The 25,515-nt window shown below is 40.3% G+C and overlaps 1 protein-coding gene across 3 annotated transcripts in view; it reads right to left on the bottom strand.

Annotated features, from left to right (window-relative positions):
* FILIP1 (filamin A interacting protein 1) overlaps nucleotides 1-25,515 on the bottom strand; it is a 273,938-nt gene that overhangs the window by 9,351 nt on the left and 239,072 nt on the right. For 2 of the 3 annotated variants that reach the window (XM_032339243.1, XM_032339245.1), the window contains 2 exons: nucleotides 11,664-14,469; nucleotides 6,213-8,756 (listed from right to left, as the gene is read on the bottom strand). In XM_032339243.1, the coding sequence (XP_032195134.1) occupies nucleotides 8,550-8,756; nucleotides 11,664-14,469 (3,013 nt within the window). In that variant the 3' untranslated portion in view covers nucleotides 6,213-8,549. Of the gene's footprint in view, nucleotides 1-6,212; nucleotides 8,757-11,663; nucleotides 14,470-25,515 lie in introns of those variants that run through there. The other variant, XM_032339244.1, reaches the window with a different exon arrangement.

Genomic DNA, 25,515 nt, shown 5'->3' with positions numbered 1-25,515 from the left:
AGATCATCCCCTTACTTCTCCACGTTGCAGGAATTGCCAATAATCAGTTCTGACTGGGAACTACTTTTTTAGGCAAGCTAATCCTTATCTCTCAAATAGTTTACTGTTTCCAGATACAATCAAATTGGAACCAATTATCCCACATATGACATTAACTATAAATAGGAATTCAACGGTGGAAAAATAGTTAAGTATTTGAGTCAAGAATGCTTGGGATCTACTCTTTGGACACAGATGCTAATTGCCTAGGGTTGATCTCAGTTTATGGCTGGCCACAGAATCACATGGAAAGTAACATTGTATGTGAAAGTTGGGAAGCGCCTGGCCTGATGCTTTTTAGATAAGGACAACAATATTCAGCAAAGTGCTGTTATGAAAACTTTGACACATATAGTTTCCATGTAGATATCTTAATATCTCAAAATCCTTTGGCAGTATTATTCTGGCCCAGTGCGTGTGGGTATTTTATTCTATATATGAATACGTCCTTCGCTCACCTGAGGTGGTTTCATCACATGAAATAATGAATCATATACAGAAAACCTGGCATCATCATTAGTAAGATGGTTAGACATCTCCAAGCCTTGGGGTTCTCCTGTTTTGTTCTTGGTCTTTTGTTTTCATCTTTAATAGTAGAGATAATCATCTTCTTGACCTCTAAAGTCTGGTTCAGCTCTAACCAGCCTTTGATTTTGCAATTCTGACCATCACGCATCACAATATTATCACATGTAGAGAGGACAAAATTACATTTACCAGATAAGCTATTATTTATTAGTCTTAGGGAAAGTGTTACGGTAGAATGTTTTAGGTTGCTTGCTTGGTGGTGAAGCCTATCATCTGAATATAAGGAGGAATGCCAGAATCATAAAAGGTTACAACTAAATGCTAAACTATAAGCCAAAGTAAGGCAATTTGCCAAAGTTTTCACACCTTACTCTGGTCTCCTGGTTTTCAGTTCTAGCTTAGGTAGAACTAGGCCATTGTTCAGCAATCTACTTTCTCTGGATAGTCACCTTACTATTGATCTTTAATCTGAATCCTGCTTTTTGGCGGTGTGGTTTGTTTTTTGTTGTTGTTGTTATTTATTTATTTATTTGACAGAGAGAGAGAAAGAGAGATGGCAAGAGAGGGAACACAAGCAGGGGAAGTGAGAGAGGGAGAAGCAGACTCTCCCGCTGAGCAGGGAGCCCGATGAGGGGCTAGATCCAAGGACTGTGTGATCATGACCCGAGCCAAAGGCAGATGCCTAATGACTGAGCCACCCAGGTGCCCCTGTTGTTTGTTTTTTTTTAAAACAAGAGCATCTCCTGACCTATTTTTTTTTTTAAAAAGACTGTATTTATTTGAGAGAGAGAGAGTGTGAGTGGATGGGGTGCTGCAGAGACAAAGAATCTCAAGCAAACTCTGCACTGAGCATGAAGTTCGATTCAGGGCTCAATCTCTGAGATCCTTGAGATCTTGACTTGAGCCAAAATCAGGAGTCAGACATTTAGCCAACTGAGCCACCCAGGGGCCCCCTGACCTATTTTAGAAGTTCCTTCAAGAACTTGAAGAGCCTGAAAAATGACTTGAAATTTTCTCTCTCCAGAAGTGTCTTTCATGTTCCTCTGGGGGAATTAGAGAGGGTGAGGAAAGAGCTATTCAGAATTCATTCAGGTATGTTTGTATGTCACAGAAAGCTCTCAGTTCCCCTTAGCTTTCCACATGTGCCATGACATGTGACATCTCCTCAGTTCAGGATCCCTGGCTATTCTGCACATATTAATGATTATCTCTATTAAGTACATTTATCTCATATTAAGTACATTTGATGGGAAAGGTGAAACTTATGCTATCCAGAATGGCAATACATTAATTTCCTCTCATTTTACCATCTCTTTTTTTCCATGTTCCCACACATGATTTGTCAGGACCCTCCACATCATTCTCACAGGTTTGAGTTGCAGACAAAGGGAGGAAGTGAGAAGTTAGAATATTTCTTTATTCTACAGCATCGAACCATCCTTCAACTTCTGGTTTTCTTTCTCTACAGTGAGTGCCAAGTTTTTTTTACAGCAGCACACAAGCTTTAAACCCCAGGTTAGATTATGAAATAATGGCTTGTCTAGTAGAAGCAAGGTTTTTAAAAGAAATTTTAAACAGAGACAAATACAACCACCAGAAGGAAAAGTAGGGAGAAGGGACAAAGCGAACAAGTCAAGGAAATGTGGCCTGGCCTGGTATGTAAGCCATTCAGTCCACATGGGGGTTAGGAGTCCAGGCAAGGAAAAGGGAAGGGGAGAGATGCTCAAAGAGCAGGGATGGAGAGAGCTCAGTCACAGAGAGCCTCAATGGCCATATGGAGGAGTTGGTGCTATGTTCTGTAGGTAATGAGGAAACTTTGGAAGGTACTCAGATAGAGGAGGGACACAATCAACTTGAACTTTGGAAACCAAAATGAAAAACGAATCAGAGTTTTGAGGCTGAGATTATGAGACCAGTCAGGGGGCATATTGAACTAATCCAGATGAGAAGTAACTAAAACCTCCACTCAGTCAGTAGCAAGGGAAATGGAGATGTGGGTTCAGCATTAAGGGGTTCGACTATGAGACTTGCTCAATGAGTTGACTTGACAGGTGAGGGAGGAGGAGAAGCCTAAAATGACTACCAAGCTTCTTTCCTGGGTGATTGGGTGGATCAGGATAACCTCTGCTGAGATACAGGGGGAAGAGGAGGGGAAGAGGAGGGTTGGAGGAAGTGTTGAGAATTGGTTTTATACAAGTTAAGTTGGAGATACACAGTACAAAGTTGGATATGCATTTAGAGATAGAAGGTTGGTAGCCATCAACATATGGGTGATAACTGAAGCCATAGGAGTGCATAAAATGACCAGAATGAGCAAGTAGTGTAGGTAAATGGTAAAGAAGAGGGGAACAGTGACCATTAGGTTTTATGCCTAAAATAAGGAGTCAACAAGGGAGACCAAGTAGAATGGTCAGAGAGGTCAAAGGAAAACCAAAAGAGATTAGATGTCATAGTCACCCTTACCAGAGACCCAAGGTTTATTATTCCAGGAAAAAGGCAAACAAAAAAAGAAAACAAAAAACAAAAAACCTGACCTAAACAGTACTAGACCTAAACATACGAATGGACAGCATAGACTAAATGCAGGGGAATAAAAATATTTGTACATTTTATCATGATATTCTCCATCCCACTTCCTTTGATCTAGTCCCAGAATACATGTAGTCCACCTCAAGAAAGTTACCAAAGGATTTTTTTCGATAGAAACTACTGGGAGATGTATAGTTGACCTTTGATCAATGTAAGTTTGAGCTGTTCAGGTCCATTTATATGCAGATTATTTTCAATAAATGTAGTATAGTACTATAAATGTATTTTATCTTCCTTGTGATTTTCTTAATATTTTCTTGTCTCTAGCTTACTTTACTGTAAGAATGCAATATATAATACTTGTAACATATGAAGTATGTGTTAATTGACTGTTTATGCAATTGGTAAGGCTTCCAGTCAACCGTAGGCTGTTAGTAGTTAAGTTTTGGGGAAGTCAAAAGTTACACTTCACTGGGGATCAGCACCATAAACTCCCGTGTTATCCAAGGGTCAAATGTACTTCAGGAGATAGATTGATATACAGACAGACAGGCATGTAAGCAAAAGAAGCAGAAGAGGAAACCTGGGAAACAGAGGATTCAACGTAGGCAAAAGAACAATAGGACAAGAGCCTTACCTGGCCTAGAGCATTACCAGTCCAGACTAAGTAGGGAAGCAGAGGGCTAACGTAGGAAACTAAGGGACTAAACTAAGAAAGCCTCCAGGTAAAAATATGAAACTGATATATTTAAGTGTTTGGAAAAATTACTGATAAGTGTTTGGCAGATCTCTTAGAGCATTTGGAAAAAAAATAAAGATACATACATAGAAAACCAAGCAGATGAAAAATTAACATAATTATCCTATTGAAGGGTGAAAAATGTAAGAGGAAGGGATCACATAGTAAACTATTTGGCTCAGCAGAAACAATATTATTTTAAGATTTTATTTTTAAGTAATCTCTGTGGCCTCAAACACACAATCCTAAGATTAAGAGTCGTGAGCTCCAGGGCACCTGAATGGTTCAGTGGGCTAAAGCCTCTGCCTTTGGCTCAGGTCATGATCCCAGTGTCCTGGGATCAAATCCCATACTGGACTCTCTGCTCAGCAGGGAGCCCGCCTCCCCCCCCCTCTCTGCCTGTTTCTCTGCCTGCTTGTGGTCTCTGTCCATCAAATAAATAAATAAAATCTTTAAAGAAAAAAAAAAAAAAAGAGTTGTGAGCTCCACCAACTGAGCCATCCAGGCACCCCAACAGGGAACAATATTTAAATTTCTTCACAGGGAACAATATTTAAATTTCTTCAACCGTCAAGACAAAATGGAAAGGAGTACCTGGGCGTCTCAGTTGGTTAAGTGTCTGCCTTTGGCTTAGGTCATAACCTTAGGGTACTGGGATTGAGCCCCACGGATAGAGCCCCAGGTCAGACTTCCTGCTTTGCTTCTCTCTCTCCCTCAATCCCTCCCCTCTCCCTCTCTCTCTGTCTCAAATAAATAAATAAAATCTTAAAAAAATAAACAAAAACCATAATGATCGACAAATAAAGATCAAAAAATAATTGAAAGATAAGAAAAAAATTTTTTTGGAAATATGTAGACAAATACCAGAAGAAAGAGTTAAGGGTTAGGAATGATTTTCTCCAGGGAGTCAGACTGAGGGAAAAGAGGGGTGAGATCAGAAACAGCTGTTTTCATTTTCTTTTAGTGCTGGCTGATAGTTTAACTCCATATATGAATGACTTTAATAACAATTTTAAAAGTAAGTTTAAGAATAAATGGAAATGTGGAAGTAGAGGCAAAAAAGGTCGAGTGTTCTGTCCCTGGCTTATCCGGGCAGCACCTATTATAGAGGACTGCACAGCTGATCGAGGAACTGTGCTCAAATGGAAGAATCCAAAGCATATTTATATCCTGTGCTCAAGTAGCAGATAAAAGGGAGAAATTGAAACAGCCGAGGATAAGGACATAACTAATCATGAGACCCTGGAGGAGGTGGTCGGAGGGAAACACTGAACTTCATCTGGGTTGAGGAAATTTTGGGATTGTATGTTCCTGTTTGCTGGGAAGCTCCCTCTGTGCCCATCTGGTCTCTTCTTCCTTTCTCTGCCCTCCAGCCTCCCACGTAAATGTGTTCTTCTTATCTAATACCCCTGGGGTTTTTCTGATCAGCAAAGTCTCATGCTTTCCTCAGTGTTCCAAATCTACGAGGGAATGAGAAATTCAAATCTTTGTACATCTCATATTCTTGGACGTGTTTTCACTTCCCTGAAGCTACACTCTTCCCACACGACACATCAAAGCCATTCCTTCCCTTCCTTCTTGAAGATGTTCGAGTAAGACATCTAGTAAGACCTACCCTTAATGAATACACTAACATCTCTAGAGTCTAGTAGCCACCCATTCACTTGCCCACTGAAAACATAGTAAGAATGCCAGTAGAAACTGAAGGACTCTGTGTAAGCAAGTGACCCATACAGGAAGGTCATTTTCAAGAAATGATAAACACCCTTAGGGTGTTGTCCCATACAGGAACATTTCTCATACCACGCATGCTAAATGGCCTCCCTCACAGTGTGCTGAAGTAGTCAACCCATGAAAATTATTCTCTGGAGGAGAAGCCCAGGTCCTCCTCTGTAGCTGGGCAGATTGTGCCCTGCAAATCCCCAAGAGGAGCCATTCCATTGAAATCTGTGGAAATGGCACTTCCTCCCCTGTCTCAGGTAGGACCTGAGCAGCAGCTGTCCACCACAGCCTTGGTGAGCCCTTTTACTACACGACTGTGTCCCAGGACAGGGAGAAGACTCTAACCTTTTAATATCATTCTCTCTTATAAAAGCACAGCAAGCTGCATTTTGAAAACATCTTGACAAATAGAAGCTGGAATTAGAATGCAGTTAATCTTCCACTTCCTGGGTCGCCTGGGTGGCTCAGTGAGTTAAAGCCTCTGCCTTCGGCTCAGGTCATGGTCCCAAGGTCCTGGGATCAAGCCCCACATCGGGCTCTCTGCTCCACAGGGAGCCTGCTTCCCCCCCTCTCTCTGCCTGCCTCTCTGCCTACTTGTGATCTCTGTCAGATAAAGAAATAAAATTTTAAAAATAAAAATTAAAAAATCTTCCACTTCCTATCCCCAGTGGATTTCATTTCTAATATGTGGCTTAAAACAAAGCTATCCAATAAACGTAGAGTTGGTTCTAAAATTACAAAGAAAAACTGCCATGGCCGCTCTTTACCATTTCTGGAAAGTGACTATGTGTTGTTCTGCCAAGTTTTCTTAGCAGCTGTACTTTGTAGGTGGCTCTCTTCCAGCTTCCAGATGCATAAACATCCTGCACACGCACTGCTCAGCCCCTCAGAGCTCTCTCCCTGCAGACGGTGTGGACTTCCAGGCAGAAACGACATAAGCGTGGTGTGAGCAGGGAACAGCCAAAGACCGCAGCAGTGACAAGAATCATGATAAAAGGCGCTGGAGAACGACAGTTGGACTCAGAAGGAAGACAGAGGCTTGTTCTTTTGACACTGTTTGTTCACATACAGTGAGTTACTCCCCAGCAACACTAAATACTCTCAATGCCAAGGAGGCGTGTGAAAAACAGGGAATGTCCTTGTTTTTCCAAGGGATGGATGAGTATTTTACAAAATGGGAAAATTTCCTTTAAAAAAGAGACAAGTCAGTATGGGAAATGGAAAGACTCTTGTTTAAACTTGTTCAAAATCACATTTTATAAAATCTTTTTTTCCCAGTCTCTCTCCTTCTACCTTGAAATCCAATTATTATAGCACGTCTCCTAGGGTTAGTCAACATCTCCTAATACATATGCTGAGAACTGATGAGCTGTAGGCAATAGAGACCTGATGGAAAAGAATATGAATTCTACGAGGCATCCACCGCCACCATATGCAACGGAAGTCGAAATTCTACAAGAGATAGGAAATCCGGTATGGAAACAACTCAGGGAAGAGCCTCTTTATCATGAAGCTTGATGATTTGATGATAAAAAGCTGAGTCATACATCTTTGGGAAAAAAAATACAACTATCTTTCCCCACATATCAAAGGCAGGGCCTATCCAAATAGTCTTAGAACCCTCACAATTCAGAAGTGGGAAACAACAACCTGCAACTTTGTAGTTATTGAATTTTTATAAATTTACTCAGTTGGCTTAAAAATTTTGACAAGGGCGCTGCCTACTTGAGACCTCAGATGCTAAGTTGTGGGTTATTAGCCTTGAGCTCATTTGTGGTTATTTGACCAGAAAGCACAATGTCTACTTTAATAACATGGTTAATCTCACAAAGACACCTGGCATTTTGCATTCACAGTTTCATGCTTATTAAAACATGCTTGATTTTAATGAAAATGATACAAATATAAGTAAAATGGACATGAATAATAATTCAATTCACCACACCGTACCATACCACACCACACCACGGCACACCACACACACACACACACACACACACACACACACACTCATGAACTCATTCTATATTTGCAAGTAAAGTCCACACTCAACTGAGGAAAATATTTGAATTCAATTAAGTTATGAATGTTGTCATTTTTTTTTCTTGGCTTTAATATATCACAATTACTTTCTTCTATTTTCTATCCATTACAACCTAACCTCTATTGAGGCTGTAATGGATAGAAGGATCATTTGGCAGCTCTATTCAAACAGCTCCACAATTTAAATCAATTGCACACTTGAATAGAGCATGAGTTTGACATTAATGGTTCTAAAATTATTGTCTATAAAACTCTGGGAGTGTTTTGGAGATGGCCAAAACCTCTATAATACACACAGACACACACAAATAAGTAAAACTCTGTTTTTAGGATTCCATATTTCATTTCCATTTTATTTCACATTCAAATTTTTTCCTGAAAGCATCCCAGAGGCTTTTGTTTTTGCTAAACTGTAAAGGTCCAGGCCCTGTGATAGCTAAGAGATGTTTTTTCCAGCACATGAAGCAAATTCAGGATTTAATGGAGGCAAATGGCAACTGTTAAACTATTTCCTATTTCATAATAGAATTTCTGAAAAATCAATTATTGTGGAACAAGGCCTATTAAATTTGATTTACAATTAGGAAATATGGGATCCGGCTTTGGAGAGGATGAGATCCAGCCCCCATATCTTACTGACATAAAGAGACCGAGGCTCAGGCAGTTTAACTGATGGGTCCACTTTCTAGAAGCAAAAATGGGACTAGAAGTCAGCCCCGCCTCAGGCCCAGCATCCTCAACGAAGCAGTAGTTCTGCTAGTTAGTTCTGTTCTCTAGCATCAGAACACATGTACAAAATAGGAAAGACACATGGCTATTAGTGGATTATTTTATAAACAAGATATTTAAAACTGCAGTTAGTACATGTAAAGAGTTGGCACAAGCAGACGAAGGTCCGCGTTCACGGCAGCGGTAGCGTCTGCACAACATACCCCCTCAGCCACTGCCCTCAGCCCTTCCCCCCTCCAAGAGAGGTAGCGCTGCCGGCTGCAGATTTCTTCAGCTCTATTTTCATAGACTGAGTCTCAGCTCGAGGCTCGAATTTGGTCAGATTTCCTGCTCCTGGAGCTGCCACTACTGGCTTTCCTGCTTTCATACCTTTTGACATAGGAATGCGGGTGGGTGTAGGTCGCTGGGATGACCCGTCTTGTCCTGACTGTAAGAGAGAAAATATAGAGACACAAGGGAGATGTCAGTGAGTTTCCGCCTGGATTTGCCATCAGTCTGAGCATCATCAGTGGACAGAAAGCCCATGGAGGGCACCTCTCTAGATAACATTGTTAAAACTTGGGAGTCAGGATCTCATCCACTCTGATTGCCTCCTCTTACCTGTCCTGAAACACCTGAGCCAGTGGATTCCCCTTCTCTTCTCCAGCCCCTGACCTACTTCCTCTACCCTTCCGGAAGTGACCTTAACTCCTATTTCACAGAGAAAACACAACCACCTGGCATCAACTCAGGCAACTTTACTCCCACTGTCCCGTACATTATCTCTACTTTCTTTAGAGGAAGCAGCTCTCCTTTCGTTTTTTAACGATGCCAGACTCTTCTCATTTTTCCTGTCACTGCTGGCCATACCCTTGAAGTTCTCCTAAAACTCTCTGGCTGCGACACATTCTTACTGGAGTCTCACCCATTCGCCTCCCATCTCTGATGACTCCTATTCAATCTCTTGTTGGCTCCTTGTTCTAGTTTGCCTTTCTTCTAAAAGTGGGTGTCACCATGCTCCTTTCTCAGCTCTCTTTTCGTTTTCCACATTCACCCTGAGAATGGCCTCAGTTGTCACCCCATGTGTTGCTGAGTCCCAGGACCTCGAGCCTTCAGTGACCTTCTGGAATACACATGTGTATTTCCAACTACTTGCTAGACATCCCCACTGTCTCTCAGGCATCTCAAATATAAATGCCCCCGACATGACTTATCCTCTCCCCAAACAGTAGTCCCTCTACGTTTCTCATCCTATCTACCCATACAGCCATGCCCAAACTCCAGAGCCACTCTCTAGATGCAGGTTGTCATGAACTCTTTGATCCTATCTTCAGTACATCTCTGTCCTCATTTTCACTACCACCGTTCAAGCCTACCCCGTCTCTAACCTAAAAAATCGCAACAGTGTCCCCACCCTCAGCCTCTGTGCCCTCCAATTTATGTTTTAAACTCTTTCATTGACATAGGTTTCTAACACATTAATCATGTCATAAATCTTTCATCAATGCCCTTTCAATCGTGTCCTTTGTCCATCCTATGAGATTAAAGGTCAATCTCATAAGCCATGCACCTCTCTTCAATATCTGACCCCAGTCTGCTATATTTTCTGCTCTTGCATTTTGTCTCTGTGCCCAACAGCTGCAGCACCGTGGGAATGCTCACTATTCCCCAAATAAGGCAGGCTCCTTCACATTGCATACCTGTGCACAGACTGTTCTCTCTACATACTCCTTCTGCTTTCTTTCTCAAAAAAAAAATCTCTCCTTATCTATGAAAACTTCCTCCTCTGGGAAGCCTTCTCTGGGGCGTTCCTTTTTATACACCTCTATCATAGGACCACTGGAGGGTAGGTTCCAACTGGGTAGGTTTCAATCCTGCCTCTCCTGCGAAGGTGGGCAATTCTACAGGTCCTTTTTGCAATCAGCACCAAACCCAGTGCCCAGAGTGTAGCTAAACAATAAATGTTGAATGAATAAATGCACAAATGAATTAGCCTCACTATTCAATTTCTAAGAAACATGTCCTAAACTTTTTGTCATCCTTGACTTTATGGAATCTGATATATCTGAAGTAAGTGGCCATCCTTTAGACCCTATAAATCTTATTTGAAGTCTTGTTTGTATATGGGGTTTAATCAGTAGTGAAAAATGTTACTAAAGTAAGTAAAGCTATTTTGATCTGACCCTTAAAATGGGAATAAGATGTTTCAGCAGAAAATCTGCTCAAAGGTACAACTTATACCTCCACCATCTTTTTATAAAAATCATTAGAAATAACCACGCATACCAAATTATGCTTTTTGTTGCTTAAAAAGCAATATTATATTGAACCGTTTGAGAAGTGTGAGCAATTCTGAATGCTATTCAGCACCTTTGGGCCAATAACGAAAAGCTTTACTAGCAAAGCAATTTGTAACTCACACTTTGAAGTCTGTCTTAAATCTATGTTGGTACACAGAAAATTTAAGTAAATTATACTGTGGGTATGAGAAGATAAACCACAGTTTCTATACTTAAATAAGAAGCTTCCTGTCCTTAAGAGTGTCTAATACATGCTACAGAATTTGTTCAGAGTCTAAGAATCATAATTTCTAGTCTACTGGTTTCAATTAAAATCTAAATAGTATACATTCTTTTATAATTTAATTTACCAATTTGTCCCAAGTAAATGAAGATAATCACTGGAGGTATTTTTAAAAGTAGAATTTATTTTAAAGCTCTGGTTTTTATACTTTGGGCACACTTTGTAATCATTCATTTAGGCTTCCAGTTGGTTATTAAATAAATATTTATCCAGCACTTGCTCTCTACAAGATGCTATTAATAAAATGTAGCATTTAGACATATAAGCTCCCTTATTTTATACTATTAAAATAGGTTTTAATATTAAAATACTTTAATGTTATTTTTGGAATAAAATATGGCTATGACCATTCACAACAACATACTGAATATTTTAGGGTATAGAAATGTAAGCCAAGAGGCAGCTTTCATTCTTCCTGCATATTGACCATCTCTCTCAGTCTTTCTTTTTAAAATTATTTTAAATATAAAAATTAAACTTTAAGCCTGATTATTAGCATATGTTGACATTATGAAGAGGCCATCTTTGCAAGAATTTGGGGGGCCTCCATAATTTACATGAAAAAAAATTTCACTCCAAATTAGTTCAATTTATTAAAATATTGGGCCACTTTTTTATTGTCATTTCTTTGGTGTAGCTTGTCCTCTAGGAAATATCTGCTAGTGGACTCAGAGCTAGCGGCATGTGCTTTTGTTTCATTTCGAGCCCTGGGTGATTCCCACTTCTCACTTCGCCCTCCCTGGGCCTAAAATTTAGAGCGTCTTCTACTCACCACTGACTGGGTTCCTCGAGTAGATGAATTTGTGACCGGTGTTATGGTGATAGTGCTCGTCACCTTGCTCGCGCCAGGCCTTGATGAGAGATGGTTCCTAGGAGAGCGAAGGACAGTGCCAGTGGAAACCTCCTTTTCAGCTGTCACATTAACAGGTCGGACAGTAATAACTGGACTAGCTCCTTCAGCCGAAGTCCCAGGGGATCGTTTAAACTGAGAACCTAAATGAATGTGAATTTTATTGTCTTCCGTGGTTATGATATTGGCATTGGAGTTATATTTCCGTAGTGGAGCTGGAGCAGTCTGTTTTTCTGGGGTGACTTTGAGGACAGTCCTTCCCATGGGCATCTCCTGGGATTCTGGAGAGACTCCCATCTCAGCTGGTGCTGCCGATGTAGATACCGTCATTATCTGAATGGGGGATGTGGGCCTGTCTGCAAACATACCTCTTCCGCCTTCTGGGGTCTTCTCTCTAGAAAATGTAGTAATCGTGACTGGGGACATGGCTCGTTCTGTGCCGAGAGTAGCATCTCCACTTTTTGGTTTTTGAGCCATAACATTTGGTGACGGAATAATGGTTATCCTTGGTTTCTGATTCCCTAAGGTAGGAATGACCGTGGTACTAGAAAAAAATTCTTCAGATGTCGGGCTGGTTATTTCCAAAGTTGCCGTACTATTCTCGTGGTCTGGTGTCACTCGAATATGCAGAGGCTGGCCTTGCTTTGGCGAAAGGACCAGCTCTCCTGGGTGCCCTGGACTGGCATTTGTTCGAGGCCCTTTCTCATGAGTGATTGGGGGCCCATTTTCCCTTTTTCTCATCCATGGAATCCAAGACTTTCTCATAGTGAGCTCATTTGCTGCTGGAGGATATCTGTCTAGAACAGAGGATCGTTCCATAGGTTTCTTCAATCCCACCTGTCGAAGGTTACTCATGATATGATTTTCTTCTTGGAAGGATTTCCGTATAAATACTGCTGGTGTTTCTTCCTCGGCTGCCTCACTGCTGACAGCATCTGTCTGCACTCCAGTCGATGTCACTGGAATATCCACCATTCTTCTTCCATTCATACTGGGTCTAAGAGCTCGGCTATACCGTTTAGAAAGCTCCAACTCTTTGGTCAGATTGAGGACCTCCTGCCCCATGTTTTTGTTCTTATTTTCTTCTTCCATAAACCTTTGTTGAAGGACAGAATAATCCACTTGCAATTGAGAAAGCTGATCTTCTTTGTTCATTAATTCATGGATCTTCTCTTTAAGAGCTTGGACTTCGGCTTTTAGGTCTCGACTTTTAGCTTCTTCTAACCGAAACCTGTGTCTCAGCTCTGCTTCCTGACTTACCACCTCACCTTTCTCGATTGCCTTATTCTTGGCGATCTGGTGCTTTATCTCCTCCAGTTGTTGAGAGAGGAAATTGGCCTTGTCCTGCTCAGTTCTAAATTTCTGCTCCAACTGATCGTACTCATCCTCTGTCTTCATTAAATCCCCCTCAACCACCTCTAGTTGTTGGAGGCGTTTCTTCAGTCTCTCAATTTCCAGTGTCAGTTCCTTTATCTTGTTATCTTCTGGGCAGGTGAGCTCAGACCCTTTCCAAGACCTTCCTCTTGTTATTTCTCTTTCCACTTCCTCTATCCCATCAAGTCTCTTCTTTAATAAGTCAACACTGCAGCTTAATTCAGAGGATTTTTCTTCTTCACTCTTCAGTTTACCTATTAACTCATCTCTTTCTTTCGTCAAATTGTATACCTTTTCCTCCATTTCAGATTTCAGTTTCAAAAGCTTCTTGCTTTCTTCAATTAGTTTCTCAGTTACATCCATAACCTTTCCTTGTTCCACCTTAAAATTTTTATTGAGTCCGTCTACTTTTCTCTCCTCTTGCTTTATTTTTTCCATCATATTTTTCCTTTCATCAACCAGCATCACAGTGAATGACTTCAACTTTGTAAGATCATCTTTGAGACTTAATTCAGCCTTTTCCAATCGACTTTCAGAACATTCCAGTTCTTTAACTCGACTCTTGACCACCTCCAGTTCGTTCAACAGGTCTTTGGTTAAGTTCTTTTCTTTCTCCAGATTTACATGTAGCTGGCTGCACTCAGATTTACTCTTGCTAAATGCTTCCTCCAGCTTCTCCAGTTCAGACATTCTCTTCTGTAATTTCTCCACTTCCAGTTTGAGCTCCCGGCTATGGTGTTCCTCCTCCTGCAGCTTCTTCCGCAGTTCCCGGCACTGGGTTTCAGTTTTAGTGATCTCCTCGTCTTTACCCTCCATTTCGAGCACACGTTTTCGGAGATTTTCCACTTCTGCCATCAGGCTGGAATTGCCACATTCCCCTTTGGCAATTTTATCTCTTAATTCCTGAAGTTCTTCCTCTGCCTTTTGGAGGTTTTTGTTGGTCTCTTCCAACTCCTCGATTCTCTGAGTTAAGCCAACCAGCTTGAGCCTAAGTTGCCTGTTGTGAGACTCTTGATTAGCCAACTTCGCATTCATCTCTTCATGCTCTTGGGAAAACCTCGAGGACTTGTGTTCAAAATCCACTTCTAACTTGAGCAGTTTCTGCCTGTCTTCTTTAGATTTGGAGGTGACGGCTTTGAGCTTTTCTTCTTCTTCCCTCAGTTTCTGAGTAAGATCCTGTACTTTCTGGCTCTGGAGGCCAAGTTGCTCAATATGCATTTGCCTTTCATCCACCAGCATGAGTGCAAAGGACTTGAGTTTCACAAGCTCATCTCTCAGTTTATTGAGCCGCTTAGCATTTTCCTTTTCTTTTCGGGCTTGGTAAGCCTTTTCTTGTTCAAGGAGCTTTTTCAATCTAGGAAACAAAATATATTAAAACATTATATGTTATTATATTATATATGTCATGTATTACATTTGTGTATATTTATTGTTATACATATTAAAAGTTTCGCCAGCAAGTAGGTTTGTCTTGGATAATAAATAAAAAAGAAATGTCAGGGGCGCCTGGGTGGCTCAGCTGTTGAGTGTCTGTCTTTGGCTCAGGTCATGATCCCCAGGTCCTGGGATCAAGTCCCACATCAGGCTCCCTGCTCAGCGGGGAGCCTGCTTCTCTCTCTCCCACTCCCCCTACTTGTGTTCCCTCTCTCACTATCTCTCTCTGTCAAATAAATAAATAAAATATTTTTTAAATTTTTAAAATGTTAAAATTTTTAAAAATTTTTAAAAAATGAAATGTTATTACAGTAAATACCTATTAACTGCTGCAATATCGAGGCTTAACAGGTAGTATTAATGAAATTAATCAGAAGTCAGGGTACTGATTACCCTTAGGGAGGGGTAGTGACCAGAAGTGGGTATGAAGAGGACTAGTTTCCGTACTTTTCAGGTACTAGTTTCTGTTTCATGATTTATGTGCTGTTTACAAAGGCTTGGTCAGCCCATTACATTTCAGTAAGTTGAACTCTTATGAGTGTCTTTCTGCAGATATATTATACTTCAATAACACATTGGGTAACACTTAGGTTGTGCAATAACAAAAGACTATTTAAATAGTGTTTTCTGTATTCCAGGCACTATGTGTGTAATGCGTTTATTTTTTCTTCATAGCAATCCTATGAGACATGTACTGCTATTGCCATCCTGAGAAGGAACATGAGAAACTGTACTTGCATGGGACCCACCGTCAGGAAGTGGCAGTGTTGGCATTCAAACTCAGGCAGTAGGGCTCTGGGATCCTTGCTTCTCACCTCTGCATCTTATTATTTTAAAGGATCATTTTATTTTAAATGAAAGGGCGGGTGCAGAAAAAAAAGTACTTGGAGGGGCGCCTGGGTGGCTCCATGGGTTAAAGCCTCTGTCTTAGGCTCAGGCCATGATCCCAGGGTCCTGGGATCCAGTCCTGCATCGGGCTCTCTGCTCAGCAGGGAGCTTGCTTCCTCCTCTCTCTCTGCCTGCCTCTCTGCCTACTCTCTCTCTCTGTCAAATAAATAAAATCTTAAAAAAAAAAAAGAACTTGGGATTTTAATTTTGTAGGCAATTATCACCTAGGGACAAAGCAAGGCAAACTTTCTGATAGAAAGCTGATCTGCATAAACTAACTTCAGCTAATGAAGAACCAGCACAGAATTTAAAATAAATGAAGAAAAAGAAATGTAAATTAATTTTTTAAAATTTATTTTAAATGAATTTTTTATTTTTTAAAGATTTTATTTATTTATTTGACACACACACAGAGGTACTGCACAACTAGGGGGAGCGGCAGAGGGAGAGGGAGAAGCTGGCTCTCCACTGAGCAGGGAGCCCGATGAGGGGCTCAATCCCAGGACCCTGGAATCATGACCTGAGCCGAAAGCAGACTCTTAACCGACTGAGCCACCCAGGTGCCCCTAAATGATTTTGTAAATAAGAAAACTAGGTAGGAAAGAAATCTGAGTTATTATCAATGCAAAGATATGGATACCAGAGGGATTATTATGTTTCACATGTATGAAATACATTTTCTCTATGGTGTTTATGTATAGCATTAAAAAGTACAAATATAAAGACTCCAGAGTAACTACTCGCCATCTTTATGTTGGTCAGTTAACTTGTACCAATTTCTTTCATTGAAGTAGAGTCAACACACAAAGTTACATTAATTTTAGGTGTACAACATAGTGATTCAACAACTCTGAATATTGCTCACCACAAGTGTAGCTACCATCTGCCACCATCCAACACTATTACAACATCACTGACTCTATTCCCTATGCTGTGCCTTTTATGCCTGTGACTTATTCATTCCATAACCAGAAGTCTGTATCTCCCATTCCCCTTCATAGCTTGCAACAATTTCTCATAGTTATTTTCAGTTACCTGTAAAAACAGAGTTGAAATAATCACATTCCCTTTCTGTAGTCTAAGAATGCATTTTAATATCAATATGTTTATCAGAGAAGTAAGTTATAAACAATACATATTTGTTTTAAGTATGTTTTATTCTTTCAATATATTTTGTCTTATCTACCTTAGTTATTCTGAATGATTTATTTTGTATTTATGACTATATTAGCTGTTGGCCAAGTAAATAGAAGCTAATAGTCTCACATTGCATTGTGCAAGAAATGACTGGACAAACATCGAAGCTATTTGTGGTGTTAGAGAATTATTATAGAAATGTTCTTGTGATGTCATTAAATTTTTTTCTGGAATTTAATTTTACAAACTTCTCCTTGTATCTAAGCATCTATTAACTAAATACATAATTTCCAAAATCCATTATGACTTTATTCCTCCAGTAAAAGGTAAAGATTGTTTTCAAATCCTACAGGTTCACAAGAGCAATATTATAATCGTTTCATTAAGTGTGGTTCTTATGTGTGGAAAAGGGATTTTTCTTGATCATCTTTTCTTTTTACTTAAGTCAAAACAACTAAAATAATGTCATAGAACTACAGAGTAGGAGAGACTTTAGGGATATTTTCAAATTCCTTAACCTTAACTAGACTATCTGAGATGAATTCATTGAAAACATCAGTGCTTTCAACTCCAGGCTTAAAATGTTAACATTTCTTTCTTTCTTTTTTTTTTTTTTTTTTAAGGTTTTATTTACTTGACAGAAACACAGTGAGAGAGAGAACACCAGCAGGGAGAGTGGGAGAGGGAGAAGCAGACACCCTGCTGAGCAGGGAGCCCTCTGAGGGGCTAGATCCCAGGACCCAGGATCATGACCTGAGCCAAAGGCAGATGCTTAACAACTGAGCCACCCAGGCGTCCCAAAATGTTAAAATTTCTAAAACAATTTCTTTAAATACCTTATGCCTCCATGCTATTACAGACAGTGGGCTGGAGTGCCTAAAACATGGGCTTTGGGGTCAGACATAGCTGTACCTCTGTCTCTCATGTTCCAACTGTAACCTCTGGCCACTTCCCAAAACTCTCCGACCCTCAGTTTTTTTTACTTACAAAGAGAAGGATGTTAACACCTTCCTCACTGGATTGTTCTCAAATTCAAAATAGTAGAAGTAAAGTGACTGATGTATAGACTCAATATGTGGATGTCAAAAACACAAAAATAAATGTTAAGAACTAGAGAGTAGACATCTGAAAAGTCTGTCCAGTGCTTTTTGTGTTGAATCTGTAAATATTTTCATGTCTGTAACTTGTCTTTGGTAGTAAAACCTGAGGTACTAATGTTTCAACCAGAGAAAAATCGAAGGCTTTCTCATGAGTAGGAAATCCTGTGACCAGGGCAGGAATTTGGCTTCCCAGAAACTACATTTCTCAGGTCCTCCTAGCTGTGATTATTCCCCCCTCCTTTCCTCTGTCCCTTAAGCTCTCTCCTTCCCCCTTCTATTACTTCTTAAATTGTTCCCATCTCTTAGTTAAAGTGGATCCAACAGCAATACACAGTCCATTCTCTGCATTCTCTCTCTCTCTTTTTTAAAAATATTTTATTTATTTATTTGACAGACAGAGATCACAAGTAGGCAGAGAGGCAGGCTGAGAGAGAGGTGGGAGAAGCAGGCTCCCTGCTGAGCAGAGAACCTGATGCGGGACTCCATCCCAGGACCCTGGGGTCATGACCCGAGCCAAAGGCAGAGGCCTTAACCCACTGAGCCACCCAGGCGCCCCTCTTTCTCTGCATTCTCTTAAAATTCAGTTACAGCTTTGGTTTAGCTGAAGATTAGATGGAGAAACGAGGTAAAACTGTGTGACTCAGTCAGGACAGCCTGCTGAGATCCTTCTGAGCAAGAAGACTTGCACTTAAAATGCCTATAGGCAAGACATTGGCGATGGGAAGGATGGGATGAATTGTGAGGATTTTGCCAAAGGCAACTGGCATGAGATTTGTGACTGTTCACTCGCTAGGAAAAAAAGGAGAGAGAAATAGAAAAAAATTACTTTGAAGCTTTCGGTCTGCATAATTACAGATAATACCTTTGACAGGAATGGGAAAAACTGATGAGAAAGAGTCATGGTAGAAAATTGAGGTAACTGACAGCAAGATAATCAAGTTAAAAAGTGTTTGGCCATATTTAATAAAAACTGTATTGTACACTTAAAAATTTGTTAAGAGGGTAGATCTCATGTTAAATGTTCTTTCCATAATGAGATAATTTTTAAGTATACCAAACGTTGGAAATGTAGTACTTTTGATGTAAATCCTATAAATTGTACAGCTCTTTTATATCTTAAGGCCATCCCTAATGATCCCCACTGTCATTTACTTCCATCCAAGACCCGAGTGTCTTTTGCTGATAATTCTGCAAAAGCTTCTTAATGGGTTTCCTCACAAGCCCTGCCACCTGTGAGCTGTGTGATCTTGGATGAGTTACATAATATGAGATATCGCTATATCTCACTTTCCTCACTTATAAATTGGGCATCAAAACAGTACCTAGTTGATAGGGTTTGTGTGAGATGCATGTTACTTAATATATAGAAAGCACTTACAACAGTGCCTGACCCATGCTGAGCGTAGTTTCAGCTATTTTTAAGTTATAATTATTATTATTACTTACTCTGACCCAAATTCGAATATAATCATAAGTTGTAATGGAATCCTGGCTCTCCATGCCTTCTTGTTGCTCTAAGAATAGAGGCGAAAATTCCTTAACATGGCCTAGCACGATTGGATTCCTCAGCACCTTGGCAGGTTCAACTGAAGTCAGTCTTTCCTCTCTGATCTAAGCTGCTAACATTCCTTAAATATGCTGTGCCTTCTCCCTGGTATTTCCTACCTACTCTTCCTTTCACTCTGGCACACACACCTGAATATATCTGGCTGATTTTATCCTTCAAGTTTCAATTAAATGTCACTTCCTCCAGAAGTCTTCCTGACCAACCTGATTCAGTTAGATCTGCTCATAGACTCCCATAATACCCTAAAGTCCTCCTTTATAAGACTAATCAACTTACACATTTTTAAAAAGATTTTATTTGTAAGTAATCTCTACACCCACCATGGGGCTCAAACTTACAACCCTGAGATCAAGAGTCACATGCTCTTCCCACTGAGCCAGTCAGGTGCCCCTCGACTTACAATTTTGTAGTGCCTGATGACCCTTGTTAACACAAGTTGCATGAGGATACGTGCCATGTTTGTCTTGTTTGCACCATAGCACAATGCCTGACAAATAGGAAGTGCTCAAAATATAGTGACTGATGGATAAATGAAAGAAAGAACAAATAAATAATCTTGAGGTAGAAATAGAGCTCAAGTCATCTTACACAGAGATGTGTGAACTGAAATCCCTCACAATGCTGGTTATAAATTTTTGTTAAATGGATATTGTGGTTGTTACAAGGCCAGCAATTTGATATTACTAGGGGTCATTAGACAATAAGAGGCTCTGGTCTAGTGAGCAGTGGCCTCTCTTGAAGACTGTGGTCTTTCCAGTCAGCAGTCTCCTGGAGAAGAAGTGTATCTCCTAAGTGGAAACCAAAACAGAGACGGAGCCCTCTCTGTGTGGACTGGGAAGGTCTCTCTTGCAATATGTTTATCTTTCATACTGGATGATGACCATTGTCTAGATATCCCATGAAGGGCCTCTGGGAAAATTGGAACCCTAAATAATATTTTGTACACCAGGCTGAAGTAAAGTTTTTGTGTTTCTCTCATAGGTTTTAGCATCCTTTTGTTTTTTGTTTTGTTTGCTGGTTTTAGTTTTATTTATTTATTTACTTAACATATAATGTATTATTTGCCCCAGGGGTACAGGTCTGTGAATCATCAGACTTATACATTTCACAGCACTCACCATAGCACATGCCCTCTCCAATGTCCATAACCCAGCTACCCTATCCCTACCCCCTCAACTCCTAGCAACCCTCAGTTTGTTTGGTGAGATTGAAAGTCTCTTACGGTTTTAGTTCTTTTTAAGAAAATATCCCAACCTTGGCTACAGAGAAACAAGAGAGGGTATTTTACCCACAGCTGGACCAGAACTCTAATGTTGAGGCAATGTACATCTGGGGTCTAGTGGGAGGAATTGTAGTAATTAAAGCAAGAGAAGTCTCAGGAAGAAAGAAAAGTTACAGGAGATCCTGAGACTGTTTTGTCAACCATCCCTACCTACACAGAAACTTTACCTTGCTAAAGCTTGGTAATTCCTGGATTTTCATTTCAATAAGGTGGGGGTGGTGATATTGCCTTACACATGGAAATAATTTTGATCTCCAAAGGAGAAACTAGAGAGAGAGAAAGAAAAAGGAAAGGATAGAGCCAACTCTTTGGGAAATGCCCAGAAATAAGAGGTAAAAAGAATGAGGAGGAGCTAGTGAAGGCCTGACAAGAGAGGTAAGAGGAGAAAGATGCACCAGGCTCAGAGACCCATGGAACGACACTGGCGTGCCAAAGGAAGGGGGCACTTGTATCCATTTAGGTCCCTCCCTCCCTCGTCACTTTACCCTTCTACTTCAGGTGGGCTTTTTTTTCCCTTCCCCTCTATCTAGAAATCCTCATTTTTACATCAAACAAGAATTCAGAAGTACTATCATGTAACTAGTCACAATACATAATGACTGTGGCATATTGTGTCTCCTTTTTTCAAACAATATCCCAATAGTTAAAATTTTACTTTGTGCTTTAAGCAATTAATTTGCCTACATTACTGGACCCCGTTGCCATGTAATTATGCTATTTAAGGAGCAGAATAAGAAGGTGTGGGAGTTGTTCGTGCCAACTGGTCTTATTACCTCCTCTCCGCCCATCTTGCCTTTCTTCAACCACGCTCCGATTCTAAGCAGATTAGCATAAAAAGGAAACAAACCACAAGACCAAGACTAAGATGAATTAGTACCCTGATTCTCATTGCAGATTCAGGCAGAACCCTAAGCATCCTGAAATCAAATTTATTCTTGGCAAGTTCTTAATTTTCTTTTCTTTTTTTTTTTTTTTAAGATTTTATTTATTTATTTGACAGAAATTACAAGTACACTGAGAGGCAGGCAGAGAGAGAGAGAGAGAGAGAAGGAAGCAGGCTCCCTGCTGAGCAGAGAGCCCGATGCGGGACTCGATCCCAGGACCCTGAGATCATGACCTGAGCCAAAGGCAGCGGCTTAACCCACTGAGCCACCCAGGCGCCCCAAGTTCTTAATTTTCAACAAGCATCTTATCCTGCTTAAAGGATGAAAGGAAGACAAGGAAATGATCTGACAGATTTTCAGAATTCCATTGCCTTTCTAAATAACTATTCTTAAGTGTATTCCTCATTTCTCCTTTCATGCTGAATAAAGCTATATTTTTTAATTTGTAAATTTATCCTTTACAAATGTTTAGAAATTTCAATTATTTTCAACTAGAAAAAGACTTTAAAAGTATAGATCCAAATGTTCTATAATTGTTTGTGGTTACATAGATAAATCAAGATGCATCAATTTGGGTCATTAAAATTGGTGAATTTTGTTATATGTATATTGTATCTCAATAAAAAATGTGGTGATGAAATGAATATAAAAGGCCCTATATAGGACAGCTGGGTGCTCGGTGGGTTATGCCTCTGCCTTCCTCTCAGGTCATGATCCCAGGGTCCTGGGATTGAGCCCTGGCATCAGCATTGGGCTCCCTGCTCAACAAGGAACCTGCTTCTCCCCTTCCCTCTGCTGCTCCTCACTACCACCACCCCCTCACCTCATGCTCTCTCTCTCCCCACCAAATAAATAAAATCTTTTTAAAAATTAAATAAATAAATAAGAGACCCTAGAAAGTATTCCAAATGTCAGAGTAAGGGAGAAGGTTTGTAAACAAATATTATAAGAGAGGGACTTAAAATATAATAGAAAATATAAAATAGATTATTGATCTTAAGGCAAAAAGATAGGAAAGCTAGAGAAGAGGGCTAACACTTTCAGCTGGGGTTGGGGAACCTGATAGGAAAATGTTCTGGGGAAGATGTGTTTCAAGTACTAGAAAACCTCTAGTTCTAATATTATTTCAAGATGCCAAAAATAAAGGCTACCAAGTATTTCAGAAATTAAAAAAAAAAAACAAAAAACGTATTTACCAACTACATATTGCATCTTAGGCAGCATGTTAAGTACTTTATTTTTTCACCACAACACTTTGAGCAAGGCATTACTGTACCATTTTATAAATAACACAAGTTATTTGACTTAATCAAAGGGAAAGGATTGAGAAGGCGTAGGTTGGGATTTTGAACCAGATCTGTTCGACAACCAACAAAATGTTTTTAACAACAGTGCCATTCTTTGAATAGATATTACTTGAACACATCAAATTTTCAAGACTTTGTTTTTGTTTAGGTTGACTTCATCTTGCTATGTCAGCCTGTCCTTCTGGAATTGTCAAAATCTTCCTTGGACTCTGGTTTGTTATCCAACTGATGCCAACTTATACTTAGCATTGTGTCAATGGCGAAATGACTCAGATCATTAATAAAAAGATAGGTGAATTTGCACAGAGCTCTTCACACACTCTTAAGATCTCTCACCTGTTGACGTCAGTCCATTCAGTAGCAGGGACACTGTCATGCACTTAGCTCCCAGCACAGTGGGCTGTTACTCTTTTTCTCTTCTGAGCTTCCAGCCCTCCCCTATGGTTCCAATCACATCTACCCCATGTCAGTCAGCTACAGCTAAATTCGTCCAGATGCTTAGGCCCCAGATCTAGAGTCATCCTGGAATCCTTTCTTTCTCCCACATCTCCACAATTTTTTAGCAAATTTTATTAATTCTACCTTCAAAAGAGGTTCCAAATCCAGTTACTTCTCACTTCTTCTATTGCTATCACCCTGACCCAGGCCACTAGTCATCTCTTATCTGGATTATTGAAATGGCCACCAAGTCCGACTCCCAGCTTCTACCCTTGCTCACCTTCAGTCTGTTCTCTGCCTAGAAGCCAGAGTGATTCTAAAAAAATGACAAATCAGGGCACCTGGGTGGCTCACTGGGTTAAGCCTCTGCCTTCCACTCAGGCCATGATCTCAGGGTCCTGGGATCGAGCCCCGCATTGGGCTCTCTGCTCAGCGGGGAGCCTGCTTCCTTCTCTCTCTGCCTGCCTCTCTACCTACTTGTGATCTCTGTCTGTCAAATAAATAAATAAAATCTCTTTAAAAAAATGGTAAGTCAGATCGTGTCACTCCTCTGCTGCAAACCTTCCAGTAGTTTCCTATTTGACTGAGTGAAGCCAAATCACTGCAATGACCTGAAAGACCTACATTATCACCCCTTCTCCCTTACCTCTCTGACTGCACACCTTAACACTCGTTCTCTCCTCCTTCACATATGCTAATAGATCATCCCCTCACATCCTTCAGAGCTTTGCACAAATATCACTTTCTCAGGGAAAACTTCTTTGTCCACCCTATTGACCTTGTGCATTTCACGACAGAACTTTCTATTTCTTTTTCCTGCAACTTTTGTTCTCCATAGCACTTATTACTTATTTTTTTTTAAATGACTGTTTCTCTTCTCTAAAACGTAAATACCTTGAAAGGAAGATTTTTGTGTTTTCTATTCACTGCTGTAGCCTGTAACCAGAACATGGCCTATGGTGAGTTCTTTACATATATGTTGAAGACCATCCCAAAAGGCCTTCTCTTGCTGAAATTCCGATGCACTTGGTCAAATTCCTTAACCTCTTTGTGCCTCAGCTGTCCCATCTATAAAATGGAGGGAATGAAAGTACCTCCTTCATGGGGCTATCGTGTCAACACACAAAATGAAAGTTACCCCTCTGAAGTTTTTAGATAGTGACTATTCCACAGAGTGCACTCAATAAATGGCAGCCGTCAGTACTACTGGCAGCATCAAGTAAGGCACCTTTTCTTGTTTACTCACTTGGCAATCATCTACTAAACATTTGCCAAATGCTAGGCACTCTCCTGGACATTTAGAGAAAAAAACAAGCAGTTTTTATCTCTAAGACATTTATTTAGTCTCTAAAGGAAAGGACAATTAAACCAACAATCATATTGGCATGCAAAGATGCGTATCCTGTTTGTGAACACAGAGGAAAGACAGTGAAAGTCAAATCAGGGGAGGGGAGTCAGGGAGGTTTCCAGGAGGATATGACTCTTGAGTCTTAAAGGTTAAATGGGAACTCTGTAAGTAGAGAAGGCAAGGAAAGTGTGCTCTACACAAGACATCAGCAGACTGTTGTCTGTAGGCCACATCTAATCAAGGCTGGTATTTTCTATCATACAGTTCTCAAGTTAAGAATGGTTCTGATATTTTTAAAGGGTTGTGAAACATAACAAAAAAGAATATGGAGCAGACACTGTATGTGGCCTGCACAGCCTAAAATACCAGTCTAGTGGAAATAGTATGTAAAGGAACAGTGTTGAGAAATGAGAGATATTTTCAAGGGACAGACGGTAGCTCAAATGAAGCAAAGGACAACTGTGGGGACATTGGGAGTTGGAATGAGGCTAGAAAAGATGGACAAACCAAACAAAACACCCTGTGGGTTAAGAGGATGAATCTGAACTTTGGATTCAGAATATGATGAAATATGACAACTGTGTGATGAAATATGACAAGAGGAGGGAGGAGTGGGTCCAGGAAGCTGGAGCTCACTTAGGAAACTACAAAAACATGAGATGAGAAACATGATGGAGTCTAAACTAAGATCTTGATCAGTATAAAAGGAGAGAAGACGTTGCCCTGGGTGAAGTTTAATATTTGGTGACAGACTGAGTGAGGATGGAAAGGGAGAAATCTGGACAGACTTTCCAGCTTCTGGTCAAGGTTATTAGTTTGATATTTGTGCTTATCATGCTTATCACACATAGGGTAACATAAGAGAAACAGACCTGGAGGGGAAGAAACAGACCTGGAGGGGAAGATCTTTTTTTGTCAAAAAGACAAACTGACTTGGAGATTGCTGAGAACCCTTCAAGATCAATGCTTATTGGTAAGCCTGGAATTCCTAGAGATAAATCTAGGCCAGAGATAC

Source organism: Mustela erminea, chromosome 4 (genome assembly GCF_009829155.1).
Source record: "Mustela erminea isolate mMusErm1 chromosome 4, mMusErm1.Pri, whole genome shotgun sequence".
NCBI classification, from domain to species: Eukaryota; Metazoa; Chordata; class Mammalia; order Carnivora; family Mustelidae; genus Mustela; species Mustela erminea.
The sequence above is the reverse complement of the archived record's forward strand: the minus strand, read 5'-3'. Positions and strand labels throughout refer to the sequence as shown.